This window comes from Phocoena phocoena, chromosome 9 (genome assembly GCF_963924675.1).
Source record: "Phocoena phocoena chromosome 9, mPhoPho1.1, whole genome shotgun sequence".
Lineage (NCBI taxonomy): Eukaryota > Metazoa > Chordata > Mammalia > Artiodactyla > Phocoenidae > Phocoena > Phocoena phocoena.
This window is the reverse complement of record NC_089227.1, coordinates 60,464,996-60,486,447: the sequence shown is the minus strand read 5'-3', so window position 1 is coordinate 60,486,447 and position 21,452 is coordinate 60,464,996. Positions and strand designations below refer to the sequence as shown.

General features: G+C 56.1%; 1 protein-coding gene across 2 annotated transcripts in view; it reads right to left on the bottom strand.

Annotated features, from left to right (window-relative positions):
• MINDY4 (MINDY lysine 48 deubiquitinase 4) overlaps positions 1-21,452 on the bottom strand; it is a 113,891-nt gene that overhangs the window by 20,813 nt on the left and 71,626 nt on the right. For both annotated transcript variants that reach the window (XM_065884474.1, XM_065884476.1), the window contains exons 10-14: positions 20,063-20,164; positions 18,282-18,345; positions 17,066-17,131; positions 11,613-11,680; positions 326-389 (exon numbers count right to left, since the gene is read on the bottom strand). In XM_065884474.1, coding sequence (XP_065740546.1) covers positions 326-389; positions 11,613-11,680; positions 17,066-17,131; positions 18,282-18,345; positions 20,063-20,164 — 364 coding nt within the window. The remainder of the gene's footprint in view (positions 1-325; positions 390-11,612; positions 11,681-17,065; positions 17,132-18,281; positions 18,346-20,062; positions 20,165-21,452) is intronic.

Here is a 21,452-nt window from a genome sequence, read left to right as displayed (position 1 = left end):
TGGCCATAAAGACAACGTGCTGTACAATCGTAGGGTGCCATGGCCGTCGTCCCCGCAGCTGGGCCTGGAGCTCCCAGCCTATGCCGGGGCTCCGGGCTGGGCAGCACCTGGCTCTGCCTCTCTTGAACCTCCTGCAGCTCCAGGCAAACAGATCGGGTACAGCAAACTCCAGAAACAGAAGTTAACCTGAGCTCCCTTTCTAGGTCTCCGTGAGGAAGAAGCCCAGCAGAGGCGGAACACGAAAGCTGCTTGGGGAGTGCTGGCAGGGGCAAAGACGGAAGGGAAAGAAGCGCCTGACCACCCCACGCCCCACTGCGGCCCTGACCTGCGTGCAGTATCCGTGTGCTCCAATCAGGTGGCTGGTGGGGACGTCGAAGTCCTGGCGGACACTGGAGAGCAAGAAGAAAGGGCTGTTAGCACACCTCGGCCTGATTCAGGATCCGGGCAAACCTCGAGGGTGGCCAGGGCCTCCCCTCGGGTTCCAGGCTGAGGCCCCAAATTCCGGATTTGGCGGGAACCTGAGCCTCTGTGCTCTGTGCCCTCCCTGGGGCTGGAGTCCGGGGCTCGCTCTGCTCTGGGCAGTGGCCTCCACTCTGGCCTGCAGAGGGCCACCAGGCCCTCGGCAGACACCAGAGGTTCGTGATGGAAGCATGCCACAGAAGACAGGGCCCTGGGTTTGGAATCCACATCCTGCATTCACACTCCTACTGTCGCTTACTAAGAGTGGGGACTGGGACATCCCCTGCCACCTCCAGTCCTCGGTCTGCAAGTCGGTTAAATGGGAGGAACGGCCTCTAATGCCTCCTTGAGTCCTAAAACAACAGCTGCCACCACCTGGGCATAGACCCTGTACCAGGCCGAGTACAACTATTATTCCCTAAACCCTGAGAGAAAAACCAAGGCTCAGAGAAGAACTGACGTGCCCAGGGCACTCAGCTCGTGGGCGATGGAGCTGGCGGGGGATCTAGCTGCCAGTCTCCGAGGCCTGTGTTTCCCCCGACCCTAGATCACCTCTGTGGCTCCACCTTCAGAATGGGGTCCCCCTAAGGGCACAAGGTGAAAAGCCCCTTTGCCAAAAGAAACCCCACCAAACTGAAAGAAAGAGATTTCTAGGGCTGTATGCTACTGGGGGGCAGAACGATACAGAGTGTCAGGTCAGCAATGGCCCCGTCACATGTGAGGCCAGCACCAGGAGGCAAGCCCCCTGCCCCCAAATCTCAAAACCATCCTACCGTCTAGAAAGCCCACCATTAGGACATTATTATTCCTTTTACCCCAAAGTAAATCCCTCGGGAGACCAAGCATTATTGTTGAACAGAGCCGTGGGACAGACGGGTAACAGGAAAGGAGCTCCCACCGACAGACCGCACTCAGCGGACAGCATTTCAAGGCTCCAGCCACCCAGTGAAGTAGGAATTACTTTATTTTACAGACATGGAAAGAAACCCAGAGAGGTAATGCCAGGGGGGTGATGTGAGGCCAGGGAGCTGGCTCACCCCACTGCTGCCCACCCAGCACGGGCTACATCTGCACCCCAAAGAGAGCACCCAGGGGTGGCCCAGAGGTAGGAAGAGGCAAGCAATCATGACGTTTGTTTTTCCTCTTAGTGGAAGAGAAGAAAAACCTGGTCTCACTTTTATGCTTTCAATCTCAATCTGCCATAAGTCCACAAACCTAAAACATGCACTCTGGTCCCAAACGAGCTTAGAAACTCAAGCTCCATGACTCCATAGCAGAAACGCTTTCTTGTGGATTCTACTAACTGTGGCCGAACAGGGACGGTTCGTGGTCCACACGAGAAGACGGGCTGGGTTGACACTGCAGGGCCCAGCCGAGAACCACAGAGGCTGGGGGTCCTCGGGAAGGGCCTTGGAGGCTGGCCTGCCAGAAACGACCCAGCGGGCCTGGGAAGGGGCCAGCCTGGGAGGATGGGGGACAAATGGACGAGGCCGGTGTGTGGCTGGCACTGGCTTCGGCAGAAGAATTGATGGAAACGCTCCCTGTGGCATATATACAGGCATCTTCTGAAGGGAAGAAAATAGCCTCCGAGGAGCCCTGGGTGGACTGATAAGGATCGCTGGCCCCAAGCCACCCCGAAGCTTTCAGAAGCAGTCTGATCTTCTCACAGCCTCGTGTTCACCCAGCGGGTTTGAGCGCCTGCGTCAGCTGAGAGCAGAGGGACGGGCAGAAAGGACAATAGGAGGAAATGGTAATTGCATCCTTAGGTGCAAACACGATGGGAAATTCAGAACTAGGCTCAGATCTTAAAAAGGAGGAACATCTGTATCTCATACTAGGGCATTTGGGAGACGCCAAGGAGCGGCTTATGGCTTAAGAGATTTACAACTTTGGCAAATCTAGATGCCCAGACCTCAATCTAGGGGAAATCCCTGGAGAGCTGAGTGTGAGGAATCCTAGAGCAAAGAAACAGCGGCTTCTGCTCTGCCCCAGAGAGGAGGCGATTCACACGGTGGGGCCATCGCCAGACCAGAGTTCTAGCCCTGTCTTGCCGTGTGGCCACAGACCTCTCCTCTCTGGGGCTCAGTCTCCCCTTCTGCAACATGAGGGACTTGCACAAGGGCAGGCAGTGTCCTGGGAGCAGGGGCTGAATCCATGGAGGGGCTGCCTGAGCTCTGAGGTTCCTACTTTCTGGGCTTCTGAGCTACAAGCTGTGATGGGCCCTCCCCTGGGACTGACCATTCCAGTCTAAAGAGCAGCTTATTCCTTCCACAGTCCTCCTGGGAGCTGGACAACACTGGGCCCCGGAAGAGTTCTGCATAGCCCGAGGACCCAGGCACCAGGCTGGGTGAGGGGGGAGCCAGGGCCTGATGAAGTCTGCCCCCTGAGACTGTCCCGCACTGGGGAACACTTTAGGGAACAGGACCTTGCCTGGATTTTAGATTGCAGGAGGCACAGAGTGTGGGGAGCCTGAGTGGACTTGCCCAGGGCGTGGAAACATACGAGGAAGGGCTTGGCCCTGGCTGCCCTGCCGCCAGCCTCCTCAGCATTCTGGAAGCCAAGGGCCAGAACCTGGACCAATGGTCTGGGGTGACGGCCTGACCCTGGGGGTGTCCAGTCCACCCACTGACAGAGGAAGGGGCTCTGCCCAGGATGCCAGCAAGGACGGCTTCTCCCAGCTCTGCCCGCATCGGCAGGTCCCAGAGACACTGCACTGCACCAAGAAACGGAACAAAGAGGACATCAGGGCTGGCAGAGCCTCCGGGGCCCCGCATTTTGCAGACGGGAGAATGGGTGGCTAGAGAAAGGACACAGCTGGCTCAGGGCTAGTGACAGGTGCCAGCCCACATTCAGGCTGAAGCCGGTCCTAGAACTCCACTGCCTCTGACCAGCCCGCCCTCTGGCACAGGGCTCAGAAGGGCAGAGGTTCTGCCAATTGAGCAGCTTACAGCGCCCGAGCCTCGGATCTGCAGAGTCTGCGGCCTCAGACGCTTTCAGCGACACTGTCCTCCCTGAAGTCTTGTGAGGTCAGTGGGCAAGAGCGGCCATCTCTGTTCTACTGATTGGGAAACTGAGGCCCAGAAAGGAGAAGGGACTTGTGGTCACACAGCGTCAGGGACTGTGTCCCTGGCACCAACATCACACTGTCTGGGGTGGCCTGAAACACGTGATAGTCAACCCGGCCGGCCAGCTCTCGGCAGGTCCCTGAGCCCTGAAGCCCCAGTCCTGGTCCCCACCCTCCCCGGCTGGGACACAGCTTGTCCCTTCCCTCTGAAGCTTCCCCAACACACGACTGAACATATGAATCTGGGCATTTTGTGCAGAAGTTTCTGAATAAGAAGGAAAATATGTCCAAGTGGCCTACAAATGTGGTTCTGGTCTACAGCCAAAATTCACCTAAAATCAGTGTCCACAAGAGGAGGGGTCAACGGTCAGCTCAGTCCTGGACTTGGCGGAGTGACCTCGGGCAAGTCAACACCTCGCTCTCAGCCTGTGCCTTCATTTATAAAACCAGAGTCTCCGGGGACCTTCCAGGATGTGAACAAGTGTGCCTGGTCCACGACTCTGATATTTAAAACATCATGCCTAAAATAACTGGTAATTAACCGGGGAGGACCCAACCAGCCACCTCCCCTCCACCTGACCTCTAGGGCACCAGGCCCGGGGCACCACCACATTCCACTGGGTCAGCTCCTGCCTGTCCCTCCCAGGACACCCTCCCCCAGAGACTGCACCTTCCACTGCACTCCCTGCCACCTGCAGCAGCCTCCAGAAACAATCACCCATTGTTTGCTGGGACTTCTACTGACTCTCGAGGACAATATCAACAGCGAAAGGACAGCTGTGGAACAACTAAGAGAACGTGGGCTCTGAAGTCAGAGAGCCTGGGATTCAAATCCAGCTGCTGCCACTTACCAGTTGCTCCCCTCTCTGAGCCTCAGTTTCCCCACCTGTAAAATGGGTATGAAGACGCCTCCTTCTATTACAGACTGCTGTGAGAACTGAGTGAGATGAACTATATAAAGCATCTGACAGTTGGTAAATGTAACTTCCTTTTTCCTGCAATACCAGCAACAACAACAACAAAACAATGACTGAGAGGTCACGATTCCTGCAACCTCCACTATTCGTGTCACGGCCAAAAACCCAGAATAAATGGAGTCTCCGCTCCCAGCGATTGAACTGTGGCCATGAATATCTGAAAAGGATTTGGATGTGGCCAGATATCGACTGTTTTCTCAGAAACGTCGACAGGGAACGGACAATGAGTCAGAATACCTGGGTGTCAGGCCCCCTCTGCCACCTGCGCTGGGTGACCTTTGGCAAATTTCTTTCTACCTCTGAGCCTTGGGTGTGTCATCCCCTGATGGAGGTAACAATAACCACCTCAAAGAGTCGTTGAGATAAGAGCTGAGGCCATAAAAAGGCATTGCAAACTGCAGACAGCTCCACAGGTTAGAGGGCACAGGTATTATTTCCATTCTGCAGGCACGGGCCCTAAAGAGGAAGGGGATCCAGGAAGCAGGGCAAGGAGAGTGGATGGAGAGAGAGGGACCTGCCTGGAGGAAGGAAGAGAAAGCAGAGATGCCCAAGCCCTTCCCCCACTGCCTTCCACCTCACCTCCCCCAGTCCTCTTCCACGTGCCAGCACCTTCCTTCCAACCGCGCCTCGAGGAGCCCTTCCCTGCAAAAACCCCTCTGCTAGCCTTCGCCTGCTCTACGTTCTTGCTGCCTGCCGCAACCCTTCCCACGTAACGCTCAGAGCCCTGCTGTCACCTCCTCCACAAAGGGACACACCTCCCTTGCCCCAGAGAGATGTGCCCCATCTCCCCGCAGACATCCCCTTCCTAAAAGCGCCCATCCCCTGCTTTTCGGGTGCCAGCCTTGCCCCTCCAGGTAGCAAGGACTTGGAGGGCCTGGGTTATATTGTGTCCGTCTGGCCCCATGGTGCCCAGAACTGGGCCCTAACCCTGCAGGTGCACAGCAAATGGGCCCTAAATGATGTGAGCCCGCCCAAACCCAGTCCTGCGGAACGGCTTCCGGAAGCTGGGTCCCAGGCCTTGTTTGGAGGCAGGCAGAAGCAAGATTCCCACCCAAACGGCTGAGGCTGGCCTGGAACAAAAGATTCTTTCAAAAGGTTAGTGGCTTGGGTGGGATGGGCAGGGTGGGAGGGAGGCGCGGGAGGGAGGAGATATGGGGATATATGTATACGTATAGCTGATTCACTTTGTTATAGAGCAGAAACTAACACACCATTGGAAAGCAATTATACTCCAATAAAGATGTTAAAAAAAAAAAAAAAAAAAAAGGTTAACGGCCTCTCCCACCTCCTGAGGCCCGTCCTCTCTACCTGGGCACCTGAGCAAGCCCTTCGTGGAACAAGGAGGTATGTACAGCTCTGGGGTGAGTGGATAGGGGTGCTAGATGCACCGAGCATCAGGAGACCCTCCCAGCTCTGCCACTATCCCCGGCGTGGCCTGGGCTTGGTCGCCCTTCTCTGCATCCAGCCCTCCGGCTCTGTCTATGCGCAGACCTGCTGCCCTCAGCCACACCCCACTGGCACTCACGGGCCGTGACTTGCCACCTCAGCAGCCTGGGACCAGACTATGCCGGCTGAAATGAGGTGGACAAGCGTCAGTTTGGTCTGGGACTCCCTGGGGCCCTGCTTCCCATTCTCCCTCTAAGTGGGCAGACACAGCTGACCAGCGCCTGTCATTCCTCCCCCAGCCCGGGAAGGGAGATGCAGGCACAGAAGACTCGGGGGATGGTGTCAGCTGTGCGCCAACCTGCCCTTAATCCTCAGAACCTTGGTCCCCACGGCTGCAGGATGGGCTGATGGTCCCGGGCCTATGGGCCTGTCCCTTGGGTTGCTGGCAGCCCCCAAAGCCTGGGGTGGGCTGTTCCAGGCCAGCCCCAGCTGCTTGGGCGGGACACTTGCTTCTGCCTGCCTTCAAACACAGCCTGGGACCCAGCTTCTGGAGGCCGTTCCACAGGCCTGGGTATGGGCAGGCTCACACCATTTGGGGCCCGTTTGCTGTGCACCTGCAGGGGCCCAGGGCCCCTCCCTCTCTCCTCCGCCCCCAGATGAGGCTGGGCCTCCAGCAACTGCCTTCCTCGGGTTGGGGGAGCCAGCTGGAGAGCTATAGGATGGAGCTCCGCTCACTGCACAGGAGCTGGGGGCCCCCAGAAAAGGAACCTGGGCGAGGAAGGAAGGTCAGTCGAAGGAAGTGGGGTCTGGGTGGAGCATGTGCTGCTTCCGATGACAAAGGTACCAGCGAGCCCTTTGGGTCTGCCTCCCACCCACCACCACGGCCTCCTCAGACACGTCTGCTGAAAGCGCTCACTAGCACGGCCTCCACCAGAATCCGAGTCCAGGTTACAGGTGACTTGAGAAAGTTCCTCTCCTCCTGTTTCCCGGCTATAGTCCAAAGAGCCTGGCATGTCGGAAGGGAGGGCCATTTACCATCCTGCCCGGTCTCCCACGTCCCACCTGGAAGACCCAGGGGAGAAAGGCCAGGCTCCGTTCGGGGCTACAAAGCAGTTGTTGTCCCTATCGAGCCAGGGTACCCAGCCTGGGCAGTTCTATGTGCACCTCCCATCCTGGGCTGGGAGAGTTTAGGGGGTGCCACAGGAGGGTGGAGGAGAACGCTGACAAGTCTCCTATCTTCTCCTCCCCCCAGCACGGCACAGCTAGGGCCACCCAAAACCTGGGCTTCTCAACCTCAACAGCCCCCTCCTCGAACCCTTACGCTGCCAACCACTGGCCCGCCCAGCCTCCCTGAGGTGCACTGGGAGCTTCGTCACTGCTTCTCTCCGCTTCTGAGAGTGGCCTGCAGGGCCTCCGTCAGGCCCCGATCTGACTCACCCCCGAGCTCAGGCCTGCTCTCGGCTCCTTGATACGTCTCATACCTCCAGTTCCTGACTACGCAGCCCGGCCCTTCCCCAGCCAGTGTGGTAGGTCCCTGGGGGTTTTGACCACCTTCCGGGGGAGCCCCTGAGTCTCACCTGCCCCACAATGGCTGAGGCCTGGGCCTGGCCACCATGAGGCATCAGGAACAGCGGCAGCCCGAGAAAAGGGTCCCTGGAGCCCGCCGTGCGGGAGGCTCCCCCGAGAACATGACAGAGACAGAGGAAAGAAGAGAGAAGAGACAGAATGGGGGACACCAAGTCCCAAAGACACTGTCTGCGTTCCTGGACCCAGCCACTCCCAAAGCCCCGGGCTTTTGATATGAATCCATTAATTGTATTGTTTTCTGCTTACGCCGGCTAAGAACTGTGCTTCCGTCACTTGCCTTCGCCCGACCGACACTCACGGCTGGGTTTCAGTTCAAGGCTGTTTCACTGTGTTGCTGTTTTCCCTCTGCTGGAGATGGTTACAAAGAACACAGAGCCACGTGGTGTGGAGGCTTCTTCACGCCCCCAGCACCTGGCTTGTGCTGCTCGAAAATCACTTCCACTTCGGCAAATGACAAAGTACCGCCTATTTTGGACTTTCAAGATTGCCCTTGGGCACCCAAAGTTGCCACTGTAATGAATGCCAAAGGTCTACTGAATGAAAAGGTCTTCTTCACGAGCTGTCTCCTCTCACCACCCAGGCCTAAGTCACCCGGGGTGGCGGTGGCGGGCAGCGCCCGAGCCCTCCCCCGTGCCGAGGGGCTGGCCCACCCCTGCAGTGCGCTGTGCAGGGCTGGCTGGGAGCTGGCCTTGACCCCAGATACTTGGGCATCCTTGGGGCTTGTGAGAATGCGCTGGGGAAAGTTCTGGGCCATGCGGTTTGGAAAGCAGGGGAACTAGGAGAACATGAAAGCCTGTATGAGATTTACTGTAAGCAATTCGAGATCTTAGGAAAGAAAATAGATGGCTTGCAATCAAGCAGAATATAATGAAACCTTCTCAAGCCTTTGCACACAGCCTGGGGTAAGCAAAACTCAAAGGCCAGCTTTGCCACTGTTCTTTCAGCCTCTGAGGGTGAAGTGTCCAGGCTGCACCCTGCTGCATTTGTGTCTGCCCATGGCGCCCTCACCCTGGCTCCACCCAGGGCTGGGGACAGCCCGTGGACACGAGGCAAGGACTCTGTTGTGACAGCTGCCCCTGGGCCTCGGGCATGAGTCTCAGAGCCTTGCTAGGAGGGAGGGACGGCCATGCGCTCAGTCAGACTCACACTCCCGCACACACACAATCAAGTCACCCTTCACACAATCTCAGACACAACCACCAAAACCCACATCATCTCACACCCAGCCCCTCAGACTCACCCATCTCCCGTCCACACACGCCCTGCCACAAACGCACACATACTCACACTGGGTTCGGCTGCGTTTCCCAGCCCCTCCTCCCCCAGCTCCACTTCTCCTGGCCGAACAGCATATGATTTGAGACTTGCTCTCTTTTTTGGGCTACCAGGTCATGTGTTCGACTGCCCAAAGTAGCACAGGATCACCCTGAAATGGTATCAAAGGGTTCAGCAAAGCTAAAACTGGACCCCAGAGCAGGAAGGCCCTTGGGATCGCCTGGTCCTGTGGTTTTTAAGCTGTGTTTGCGGAACTGGGGCTTCCCCCTAAGAGCGGTCTCCTGGCACCAGGGAGGACCCATCACCCATTGCAGGACGTCCCTGTGGCCATGTCTCCACCACGAGGCACCAAGCCAAGACTGAGGGCAAGACAGGACAGCACGGGCCACAGGAGGCTCCTGAGAACAGCTGGGAGAGGATGGGACCAGCAGCGGCCGCTATCCAAGGCCCGCCACCCGCCCAGAGCCCTGCCAAGCACACCACATGTATTTTTTCATTTAATCTTGTGAGGCAGGAATTATCATCCTCATTTTACAGAGTAAGAAACTCAAGCTCAAAGGAGTTTGGAGTCAGGCCTGAAACCAAGTCTGTTTTATTCCCAAGTTCAGGTCCTTAAACAGCAAACCCAGAGAACCCCATCTGGGACCAGGCTGCCTGGGTTGAGCTGTGTGACTTTGGGGCAAGTCACTTGCCTCTCAGAGCCTCGCCTCCTCACCTGAAAGACAGAGATGGTGATGGTGATCGCAACAGTGACCCCTAACAGGGTTGCCGCGGGGATTATATGCGTCCCGTGTAAAATGCTACAGCAAAGGCTCTGGCACACAGGAAGCTTGCTAGATGCTGGTTGCTTTCCTTCTTACTGCCGATAAGAATGTTCTCTATGCTGTCTTCTTAGAAGGAGGGAAAGGGAGGCCACAGGAGTAAGACAACTCCCACCAAAGCACTGCCGGGGCCAGGCTGCCCATAGCTGCCCTGGGAGGCTTTGGAACCACTGGCCTCCAGGACCCAGGGGCCCTAAGCAGGAGAGACTGTCTTTATATACTCTCTCTGGGGACAAGGGGAAGGAGGGGACCCCCACAGCGTTATGTGTGTCTGTGTGTGTATCCATGTGTCTCTGTGTATATCTGTGTCTGTGTATGTCTCTTTGTGCCCGTGTGTCTGTCTGTGTGTATCTGTGTGTCTCGGTGTGTGTGTGTGTCTGTGACTGGTGGAGGGGGATGGGCATGGCCACACCGTGACTCTTCAGGCCCAGGGGCACGAGGCTGTGCAGGTCCAGCGAGGTAGCCCCCCCCACAACACAGATGCCCCACAGGTGCCACGACCTAGGCAGGGACTGACCCCTGCGTGGCTTGATTGGACGAGACAGGGAGGTGGCAGAAACAGCCCCAGTGCTCCAGCTCTGGACAACGTGAAGCACAGCCTGGACATGGGGCCCCGGAGGCCCCTCAGATGGGCAGGGCTGCCAGAGCAGCTCCCTAAGGAGTGTGCATGTGAACAGGGTGCCCGGCCCCCAGGCTGGCAAGCCCCGTGGCACCTAGAGCAGACACACTGAGCACAGAGACCTTGACCCTCAGAGCCAAGGGGCCCCCATACAGATGGGGAAACTGAGGCCAAGAGGACTGCAAAAGGGCCTGGCCCTCCTGAGAGCTCAGCTTCCCCTCAGGGAGCTCAAGGGTCTCACCCACACACCCGTCAGCCCAGGGATTAGCAAACCCAGGCCTGGGGAGAAGGCAGGGCGGCTTACGGTCTCCGTGCACGTGAGCCCGGCCAGGAATGAATCATATCATTATGGCAGGATTAGAAGGAAAATGCCATTAGAAAGTGCACACACATGCATTTAATAAGGTCAGGAGCAGCGAGCAGCAGGCAGGCTAGCAGCACGAGGCCGCAGAGCCCCTGCCCTCCTCCGCCCACCCGCACCAGAGGCCACGGGGAACTCGGACAGGGCCCGCCCAGGACCAGGAGCGGGGGGCGAGCGTCTCCTTCTGCCGGGCCTCCCCAGCCTGGGCTCCCCACAGCTACTCTTTCCGCCTCCCCAGTCACCAGGGCCCGCCTGCTCAGAGCTGTTCCCAAATCTTCCCAACACCACGCACTCCAGCAAAGTGCAAATTCATTCCCCCAGGTCTCCACGCCCTCTGGGGTCTGCGCTCTGCTGGGAAGTGGATGGGGCAATCGATTGTACTTTAGAAACCTATTAATGTGCTGTTAATCTGCTCCCCTCCCTAGAGACATAATGCCCAGGTGACAAGTACAGAAAAGAGGCCTAGAAAGCTCCTAGGGAACGAGGGTGATGGCGGAACTCCAGTTCTCGGGCAGCCCGGGAGGCCGCGTTTGATAAGGATGCATGGAGTCCAAGCCGGGGACCCAGCCTCCCTGCTCCCCCGGCCTCCAAGGCCCCGGGGCACACTCAGCCCCTCAGGGTTGGCCCTAGACACGAACCTTGAAGCCTTCGGGACTGCCTTGACCTACAGCAAGTTCACAGGGCCCTCAGTCGTCTCCCAGTTCTTATGTCCCCGCACATGTCTCGGGGGAGTCCACGTGTGTGCTCAAGTACGCGCCCACTGCAGTGCCGCTGGGACACCAGGGAGGCTGTAAGCTCTTTGGGGCGTCTTTTGGATCCGGATCCCATGCACTCCCCAGCACATGTGGGGAGACGGAGGAGAAGGTAGCACTGAACACACATGTACAAAGAATGTAACTGTTCTCTCTCCTCTGTCCAGCCAGCTGCCCCTAGCCCACTGCTTCATTCATCCATGCTCACTACGCACCCACTGCGTGCCCAGCTCTGCCCTGGGCTCTGGGGAGGCAGCAGTGAACCAGACAGACAAGCCCGGCTCCTGGAAATGAATGAGGAAGATACTCACAGCTCTGTGGACCTGGACAGGATGGCCGACAGGGTGAGCAGGACACATCCATAGGGGCCTGCTTCAAACTGGGAAGAGGAGAGAGGAATGAGAACCCAGCAAGTGTGTGCATCTCCCTCCTGTCACTTCCTTGGGGACCACGACCCAGGGAGCAGCCTGACCCCGAGCCAGCTGCTTCCAGCCAGGTCTCGGAGGTCGCCAGGTAGCCCCATGGCCAATCCCATGCAGGTCTCACTAACCAGACTCCCTAAGGGACGAGGGGCACACCAGCCTGAGTGACAATGGAGCAGATGCAGTGCCCGCCGAGGAAGAGCCCACGACCTCCGAGCCCCAGAAGTTCACGGACAGCAGTGGCCTGGGCCAGCCTCCACTACCGTGCAAGCGTCTTCTCTCATTATCACATTTAAAACTATCCCGGGCCTGTGCTATAAATACTGTTATTACTGCCCTCTGCCATGTGAGGAAACTGGGGCTCAGAAACTGAGTGACTGGCCCAAGGTCACACAACTTGCAAGCAGCCCAATGGGTATCCAGGGGACTCCATCTGATTCCAAATCCCTAACTCCTAAGGGATCCTAAGAACTGCACTGGGCAGAGAGTAGCAGAGAGCAGGTTGGAGGAGAATCGGGTGGGGAGGTGCCAGTGAGGTGAGCATGGCAAGTGCAAGAGCAGATCCCATCGTTTCAAATTTTTTTGTTCATTGTGGATTGTCTGAGATTACTTTTAATAGTTTTAAACTATTGCACTAAAATATTATTTATGCTGCTTACTGAGGTTTGGGGGACCCCTTAGAATTTGGGGAGCGCCTCACTCGTCTTCCCATCTTCCCCTAGTCCTGACCCTGGTCTGGAGCCCAGAACCTGGGGGCCTGGCTGCCTGGGTTTACATCCCGGCTCTGCCACTCCTAGCTATGTGACCACGGGGACATTTCTTAACTTCTCTGCCCCATCTCCTCATCTGTAAGACAAAGACAATAAAAATAGGACCCATCCTCATGAGGTTGGTGTGAAGATTAAGTGAGATCATCCTTGTGAAGCACTTCAAACAGGGCCTGACACCTGTGTTAGCTGCTAGTATGATGCTGGGTCCTCACTGCCCACGTGTCCAGTGAGCCCAGCGGGCCACGGATTAATGGGATGGACTATGTCATTTCTGCTTCCTGAAGGAACACTGTCTCCTGACTGCAAATGAGTGAGAAGGCCTTACTCATCCCACTATGGGACAACAATTCCACTTTCGGAATTGGTGATGAAGATGCTGCCTGTTACAATAGTCAGTGTTCCTTATGGGGTGATCAGTTTCTTTTTGAACTTAAAACTAAAAAAGAAAGCTTACTTTCCTGAAACAATGAGAATCATATAACTTATCATACTGCCATTTTGCCTTGGCTGCCAGGAAGCTCAGAGCCAAATATGATGTTCAAACTACTCAAACTATTTTAGCTCAAACTTCTGATAGAATTATCTTTTCTTTTCCTCAAAATATAGACTGTATCAAGGGAAGACAAATACTGCATGTTATCACTTATATGTGGAATCTAAAAAATAAAACGAATTAATACAACAAAAGAGAAACAGACTCACAGATACAGAGAACAAATCAGTGGTTACCAGTGGGGAGATGGAAAGGGGGAGGGGCAGGATAGGGGTAGGGATTAAGAGGCACAAACTATTATGTATAATATAAATAAGCAACACGGACATATTATACAGCACAGGGAAATATAGTCATTATTTTATAATCACTTTAAATGGAGTATAATCTATAAAAATATAGACTCACTATGTTGTACACCTGCAACTAATATAATATTGTAAATGAACTATATATACTTCAATTAAAAATATAGATTTATATTTTCTAAATATCATATATGTATATAGTCTTTATTTTCACCCAATAATTCAATTCATCAGTCATTCAAGAAGAAACAATTACTGCCTGACCTTTTTGTGCCAAGAGGATGCTCCCTGCTAAAGCTATACCTGTGAACAAGGTGGACATGGATCTGCCCTCACGAGAAGGAACTCAGGAAAGAGAGAATAATAAGCAACTTGAAAAAAGTGGGGAAGGGGCTCTGCACTGATGGGAAAAACAAGGTTCCCTGGAAACGCACAGGAAGGGCCTTCAATGCAGACTTAGGGCTTAGGGAAGGAGGGAGCGTCAAGGAAGGCTTTCCGGAGGAAGTGATATCTAGACAGAAGCCCAAGGGACAAGGAGGAATCAGAAAAGGGAACGTTGTTCCAGGTGAGAGGAGAAGTACATGCAAAGGCCCAGAGGCAAGAGAGGGAAGGTTTACCATGGCTGGAGCACAGAAAAAACCCCAAGGACATCATTTTTTTAAAATAATTACCTTTAAATCTTTTTTTGGAAGCAGAAATGGAATGAATGAATCAACAATAATCTTAAATCAATGTCACCTTAATTCTGTGATCTCAGGCCAGTCACTTCACTTCTGTTGTCCTCAGTCTCCCATTTGCAAAATGAGGACAACAAATACCTCCCTTGCATGTTTCCTTAGGTTACGCTGCATGTCCTATGAGGCCAGGTCGGTGGAAGTGCTCTGACAATTGCAAAGAGGAATGCTGATGTCCCTGCGCAGGCGGACAGAGGCCTGGGAGGACTCGGGCCACCAGTGCCCTTGTCACAGCTCTACTACAGTCTTGTCTGTTGCCTCAAGGAGGGACAAAGCTCTCTCAGTCTCAGTTTCCCCTTCTGAAATGCCTACCTACTTCTGCCCTGGACTTGCACACTGTCCTGGGGAGGCCACGGCACTTCCTGGGTCTGTCTCCCCCACTGCCGTGCCTTCCTACTCGCGGGACTGCAATGAAGTAAGGAACACAGGCTCCCGCTGTAAGCCAGGAGTCTGTGTAAACGTGGAGAACTATTATTATACTCAGGCCAGCATTTTCCACAGTCCTTGGGACACATCCAAGGGGACCTCATCCTGAGCCGTGGATATGTCCCTGCGTGTGGACAGGTTAGGTGAGACTGCGGAGGGCAGGGACATGATCCCCGCCTGGGGCCTCTGGCCCTTGCCGGATGGAACACGACTGAATGGCACCAATATCCCATTTTGTTTTTAAAACATTTATTATCATAAAATTATCTCATCAAATTCCAGCTGCCAAGCCATGGAAGGCCACAGGGCGAAATGCCTGCACTGAAAGGAGAGTCCAGGCAGGCAACCGGGCCAGAACCCACCAGCAGGGTCTGGAAGAATGTCTGGTACCGCTTGGGAAGAAGGGGTCGTTCCACCGAGCTGCTCTGGCCCAGGAGAGACCTGAGTCCACCAAGAACCCCAGTGGGAGGCAGGGGTGGGAGCATCCCCCAGTTCGCAGGGGGCGGCAGCCAGACATCTCACCAGGAGGGTGAGCGGTAATGAAAACACAGCAAGGAGGCTGTTTATTTTGGGCAGACGTGGTTCAGTGTTCATTTCCAGGCCTGGCACGAGGAACCCCTCCTAGGCCCAGACCATGAAAAATGAATTTGGTGAGGGCAGTGCTGAGGCAGCTCAACGGCTTCCAGCAAAAACAGAATTTCAACTGCAGGGAGAAAACAACACCTTCCAGAGCGAGGGCCAAATGGTGACCGCGCGTACCCAGGGATCAAGGCCAGGAGAGGGGGGAAAATTGCTCTGAGCCCAGAGGTGTGGCAGGAAGTAGGCGGCTCCCGCCCCTGGCAAGGGTCCCACTCTCAGAACCTCCTTCACACTCACTGTCTTGCTCGGGCTTCATCGAAACCCTGTGGGTACAGGCCAAGGGAGGAGGGAGACCCCCTCTATAGACAAGGATGTAGACGATTTTGGTGCTGAAGGGCCACCCCAGGGCCTCAGGGGCAATGATGGGGCCTCAGATCCTGGTGTCATGTGAGCAATCACCCCAGGGCCCCTCCCTTGCCCCACACGGCTTCCCTCCTCCAGCTCTGCGTCACCTGACCGTGTGAACACAGGTGCCCTTGGTCCTGGCCTCCCTGAATGCACACTGATGCTGTCAGGATTTGCTCGTCTCTCAGATGCATTGCTGTATTCTCACACTGCTCTGGTATGTTTAATAAGAGGTGTCCTTTCTGCTTATTTAAATCGCCTGGTCCTTAATTTGGAAGACATTCTTTCCCATGCGTTTAAGGTTCTTCTTTAAGAATCACAGTTGGACAGTAAAGAGCTGGAAGTTACCCGCTAACTAACTGCTCCATCTTCCACTTTCCAGATGAGGCCACTGAAGCCCCGTGACTGTCCTGAGGCCACCTGTGACCAAGGAATAAGGCAAAGGAGGTCCCGGGGCCTCTGCTCCAGGCACCCAATGGCCCTGAGCCGGTGGTGAGCACGCTGCATCTACAGACTGCCCACTGGGTTATGCTCATGAAGAACCAGAGAAAGCCAGGGAACAAGAGACAGCCAGCCCAGGACTTCCAGCGCCAAGGCCAGGACCCCTCCTACATCAGAGCCCCTCCCACGCACCTGCGGGACAGGCTGACGCAGAAAGGCTGCTTCTCTCTGCCATGCTTCCCTCAAGGTTACCTTACGTGATCATCACCATGGTGATGAAACACCCACAACGAAAGCTAACGACCCCCGAGAACACGGAGCAGGACACGGTGGCTCCAGGCAAACGCTTTGCACAGCGCTCTGAGGCAGGCACCGTTGTCATCAGCCACATGGCACACAGGAGGAAACTGAGGCACGGGGGGGTCCAGTAAGTTGCCCAAGGTCACAGAGCTACTAAGGGGTGTAACCTAGATGCAAACATCCACTGACGCTGACGGGCTCCAGAGACAATGCTCTTCACCCACCCCCCGGAGCATTCAACGACCTCCTCCACAAAGCCCCGAGACTACAGCCCAACTCTGAACTCCCTGAGCCCTCTGATGGGCTGCTCCCAGGCCCTGGCTGGGTTCCACCCCATCTCACAGCCTGGAGCAGGTGCACGGCTCTCCTCCAGTAGAAAGGATGCTCCGGAGGCCCCTCCGGGCCCAGCCCTGCCTCCCAGGACACCAAGCGAGGTCCTCTACTATCAGGATCTCCATCAACGGTGCTTAGACCTCCAACCCAGCCCAGGAACCCATGTCCTAGTCACCTCCCCAGATGGTGCTGAGCCCCACTCACTGACGAAGTATTCTTTACCTGCAGAGGTAGCTGCTTGCCCTCGGACAGAGAGAAAGCTCTCATAACCACAGTCTGATAGCTGCTCCCCTTCAGCCTGACCCCGCTCCCTCCCTGCTTCCGCAGCCCCCGCCACAGCGGCTCCCTTTACCTGTAGCCATGGTCAGCCCTCCAGGAAATAGTGGCAGAGGTCAGACCCTCTGCCCCCAAGCCCACTCTTCTCCAGCCGACATCGCCCCACTACTCCAGGGTGGGGATGAACGGGGAACACCCCCAGTTCACTAGCATGTCTCCCACAGAGAAAGCAGAAGCTTAGCAACGCACATCCCACAGACTAAACCATTGTTCATACCTGATGGACGCTCTGTTGAAGAAAAGTCACCAGTTCCTCGTAGCAGGTCAAACTGTGGAGTATGAGCTGGGAAACACAAACACACAGGGTGAACTGCCCAAGCCCGGTGGACGGTCCCCCATGCTGGATTAGTTTCTGTGGCCCTAACTTCAGCAGCTGCAAGACCCCACTGGGGAATGTCTCTGCAGTCAGAGAGCGGCGACCTCGGGAGCGGGGGTGGAGAGGCACTCCTACACCTGTGTGTGATTTAAAGGCTGCAGGGCCCAGCTGGGGTCTCTGGGGCTCCCGCCCTGCAGCAACACTGGGCCTGCCTTTAGAGTCCCCAGGATTGGAGACATCACGGAACTAAAGCCACAGAGCCAGCATCATGCATGGATGGCCCTGACGGGCGGGGCTGCACCCTGCAGGCTAGTCACAGATATCTGAGGAGCACCTTGGGGGCGGGGAGGGTGGGGGGACAGGGGAGTACAGGGTGGGTGACCCACTCAGGTCGCCATCACCAGGTCTGTTCTAAGCCCAGCAGGCGGTGCCGTGAGTTCAGTGCAAAGCAGTGGTTATGCGTCTCCTGTGCTTTCTCATGCAGGTCAGAAAACAACACTTTCACAGACAACATCCAACAAAGTGAGATGCTTAATTAAGATCCCAGGGCCACACATGCCCAAAAGGTCAAAGGGAACAAGCTAAGTAAAACAAAATCCTCAGTGAAGAGGAGGTTAATTTGTGGGAGAGTCTCAGAGTTTCCACATTTTCACACATCTCTCATTTCTCTCCTGTCCTTTGTCTTACTTGGGTCTGGCCTTCCAGCTGGTGCTCCGTCCATCAAAGCTCTTCTCTGCTAACTTCCTCTCCCTTGCACCCCCACTACCCTCTCATGGCAATCCCAGAGAGGATACTATGACATAAAGGGGGACACGGGGGAGGCTGGGGTTTAGCCAAAAGGCATGGTGCATCGAACGCTGGAGGGACGTCAGGTTCTGTACAAGCTCAACACGACGGGGCGCCCATCGGACTTTTGGCCATAAAGCCAGTTCTGGCCAGAGCTCATCCCAAAGGCCCCCGCCTCTGCCCGCACCCCAATCCCAGGTGGAGGATTCTGCTGGCCTGGGCCACAGGGAAGGTTGGCCCATCCCCAACTGAGGAAGGATTTACTTATATGAAAGGAGACTGTCCCCAAACAAAGCCAAAGGTTGCGTGATAATTTTCCAGAAAGCCGTACTGTTTCTAAGACTCCATCTGCTTTGTATTTCCCGGTTGGACTGAACTGCTGTGTTCTCGAAGCCCTAAAAAGGAAAGGGAGATGCATGAGTCTCTGCGTGGAGAGAAGACATGCCCCAGAGCCAGGGCAAAAACCACATGGGCTGCTCAATGAGGACAAACCAAAAGGTGGCCCAAAGGAAAGAAGGGAGCCAAGTGCACCTCGTTTCCCTGCTTTGAACTCACCCGCTAGGCCGGGTCCGGAGAACTCCACTAAACGGGAGGGGGTAGAGGTGCGGGTGCTAATATGGGATGGAAAAGAGACAGCCGAAGGAGAGCTCGGGATAACCAAACCCAAATCCTGGGAGCAGGAAGTCTGCCTCTCACCCACCGACGAGCATGCTGCCAGACTAAGGAATGCTCACTTGCCCTTCATCTTCAGGGACTTGAGGCAAGTCCAGCCTCTGCCCTCTTGGAGGACATCTGTTTACACAGCACCTGCATGTGCGGCCCAGGAAGGCATGGACTAGAAGCTGCATTTGGGTGTGGGGCCACTATGACATTAGCCTGCTGTGCAGCCTTGGACCAGCCACCGCCCCTCTCTGGGCTTCTGTTTCCTAATCTGTAAAGTAAGGAGAGATTGAATTTTTGCCCCATATGCTCTCAAGGCTGCCATGCAGATCCTAAGGGCCAAGGTTTGTAAGTTACCTGGAACATGGGTACCAAGGACAAGCACTCGATAAGAACAATAGTGATAACGATGATAATACCTAACACTGACACGATACTTAGTATGATCCAGACCTTATCCTAAGTGCTTCATACTATTACTTATCACTAATTTATATGGATAAATTATTTAAACTGATGGATATTATCATTCATTATATACCATTTTATTTATGTTGACTTGTTCAATTCCCACATTCACCCCATTAAGTAATCATTACTATCACCCCTATCTTCCAGGTGAGTAAACAGGCTAGGCACAGAGAAGTCGACTCGGTTAGTCAAGGTCACAGAGCCAACAAGCAACAGCACTGGGGGTCAGCCTTTGGAGTCTCTTAAGTTCTGTGCTCTACTGACCACTGTGCCCCCTTCCAGGGTGTGGCCCTTGTATCCAAAGGGCACCCCCTTGACTAAAGCTTAGCCACACAGCTGGGATGACGTGATGCTTCCACTCTGAAGGGTCAGGCTGAAAAGCCGGCAGACCATCCACATAGATTACGAGGATGGTATCCTCCACCAGTAGGACAGAGGTAGCAGAGAAGACTGCACTGGCTCCACCGCTGATCTCTCACCTCCCTGAGTCTCCTCACTGGAACGGGGATCCAAGTGACAGAGCAAATAGGAGTGTGCTTTGGGGACTTGGGGGAGCAGTACAAATGACTGGGTCGACCTAGAGGCTGCTTTCCGAGGCCTCCGGATCAGAGAAATGGAGAGGGGAGCAAGCTGCCGGTGGCGGGCCGGGGATGGGGGCATGGGTTTTCTCAGGCTGGTTACATCCGCCAGCACCCCCTGTAGAGAGGGATCCCCAGATCTGACCCCTCTCGACCGGAGCCATGTGGAGGGCTGGCCCTCCCCTGGTGTGGGGCTGCCCAGCACATCAGGTCAACTCTCTGGTCTCCTCCTGGCCTGGAGCACAGGGCAGGGGTCTGGGAGGACACAGACACGGTCCTCAGGCACAGACGGCCTGTGTGAGACGATGATTTCCCCAAGGACAGGAAAGCGCACAGCCAGCTGGCCTGTAGCTGTGCCCGCCCGAGGTGGAGTGGTAGCAACACAGCCCAGGGAAGCACTTACAGTGTGACCACGGCTCTCTTGTGGCCTCCAGCCCGCCACACAATGTCCGCGATGGCCAGGGCCAGGCAGCGGGTCCTAAGGGCGTTTGAAGGCTGCAGCTGCCTGAGGACGAAAAGGGAAGTGTGTTTATGCCTATGGGGACAGACATCAGAGACAGCGCAGCCCTATGGAAGATGGCCTGTCCTCTCCTCTGCTGCCCAGCGGAGCCCTGCGGCCCAGGGGCTCGGGCAGAGCCTGGGAGGAGGGCCTCTGCAGATGAAGACCAAGGGAAGAGCTGTGAGGGAGGGGCCCTGGCAGGAGGAACAGGCTGAGGAAATCACCCACGGGAGCGAGTGGGCCTCTGGAGACTCGGCAGGGCCTGGAGCGGTGGGAGAAAAGGCTGCGGGTTCTGACAAAGCCCAGGGGACTGAGCCCGGAACTGCTGCCATCCCAGGCAGGGGCACCGCCCTGCCCCGCCCAGCCTTGGCCAGCCCCGATGCCCAAGCCCCTGGAGACAGCGGCTCACGCAAGCAGGTGCCCCGCGCTCCCCCAGCTGACAGGAGACCAGACCATGAGTGCTGAGGGGAAAGTATCCTGACTTTCCGGTTACTTGGACACAGGGCGTGGGGACGTGGGGAAGGGAGAATTCGGGATGACGCTGGGCTTCTGCTGAGTGCATGGTGGTGCCACCAACTGAAATGGGGAACACGGGGGGTGGGGACGGGGGAGGGGTGGCGTGGGCAGCTGGAGGTGCACGTGGGACGGCGGGGCTGGGACGGCGAGGGGGGGACGCAGGTGGAGGTGCCCGTGAGACGACGGGACGGGGACGGGGGTGGGGCGCAGCTGGAGGTGCACGTGGGATGCCCTGGTGAAGCTGTCGCTCTAAAAGCCCAGGAGAGCGGCTCGGGCTGAGTAGAGGCTTACGAACCAGCAGCGTGTGAGGGGTCCTCGGCACCCTGCATGGCTAAGATTTCCCAGAGAGAGGATGAGGAGGGCAGAGGCGGCAGCCAAGGCTGGAGCCTCGTGGAACTCCAGCGCGTGGGAGAGGCAGGGGAGTCAGGCGGGAAGGGCAGAGCTCGGAGATGGGCCGTTAGTCTTGGGAGCAAAAGGGCTGGAGAAGGACAGGCAGTCAGTGGTGTCAAAAATGGCAGAGAGGGGCTTCCCTGGTGGCGCAGTGGTTGAGAGTCCGCCTGCCGATGCAGGGGACACGGGTTCGTGCCCCGGTCCGGGAAGATCCCACGTGCCGCGGAGCGGCTGGGCCCGTGAGCCATGGCCGCTGAGCCTGCGCATCCGGAGCCTGTGCTCCGCAACGGGAGAGGCCGCAACAGTGAGAGGCCCGTGAACCGCAAAAAAAAAAGGCAGAGAGACCTCTTACCATAAAAACGGCAACGAAGAGGCCAGGCCCTTAGTG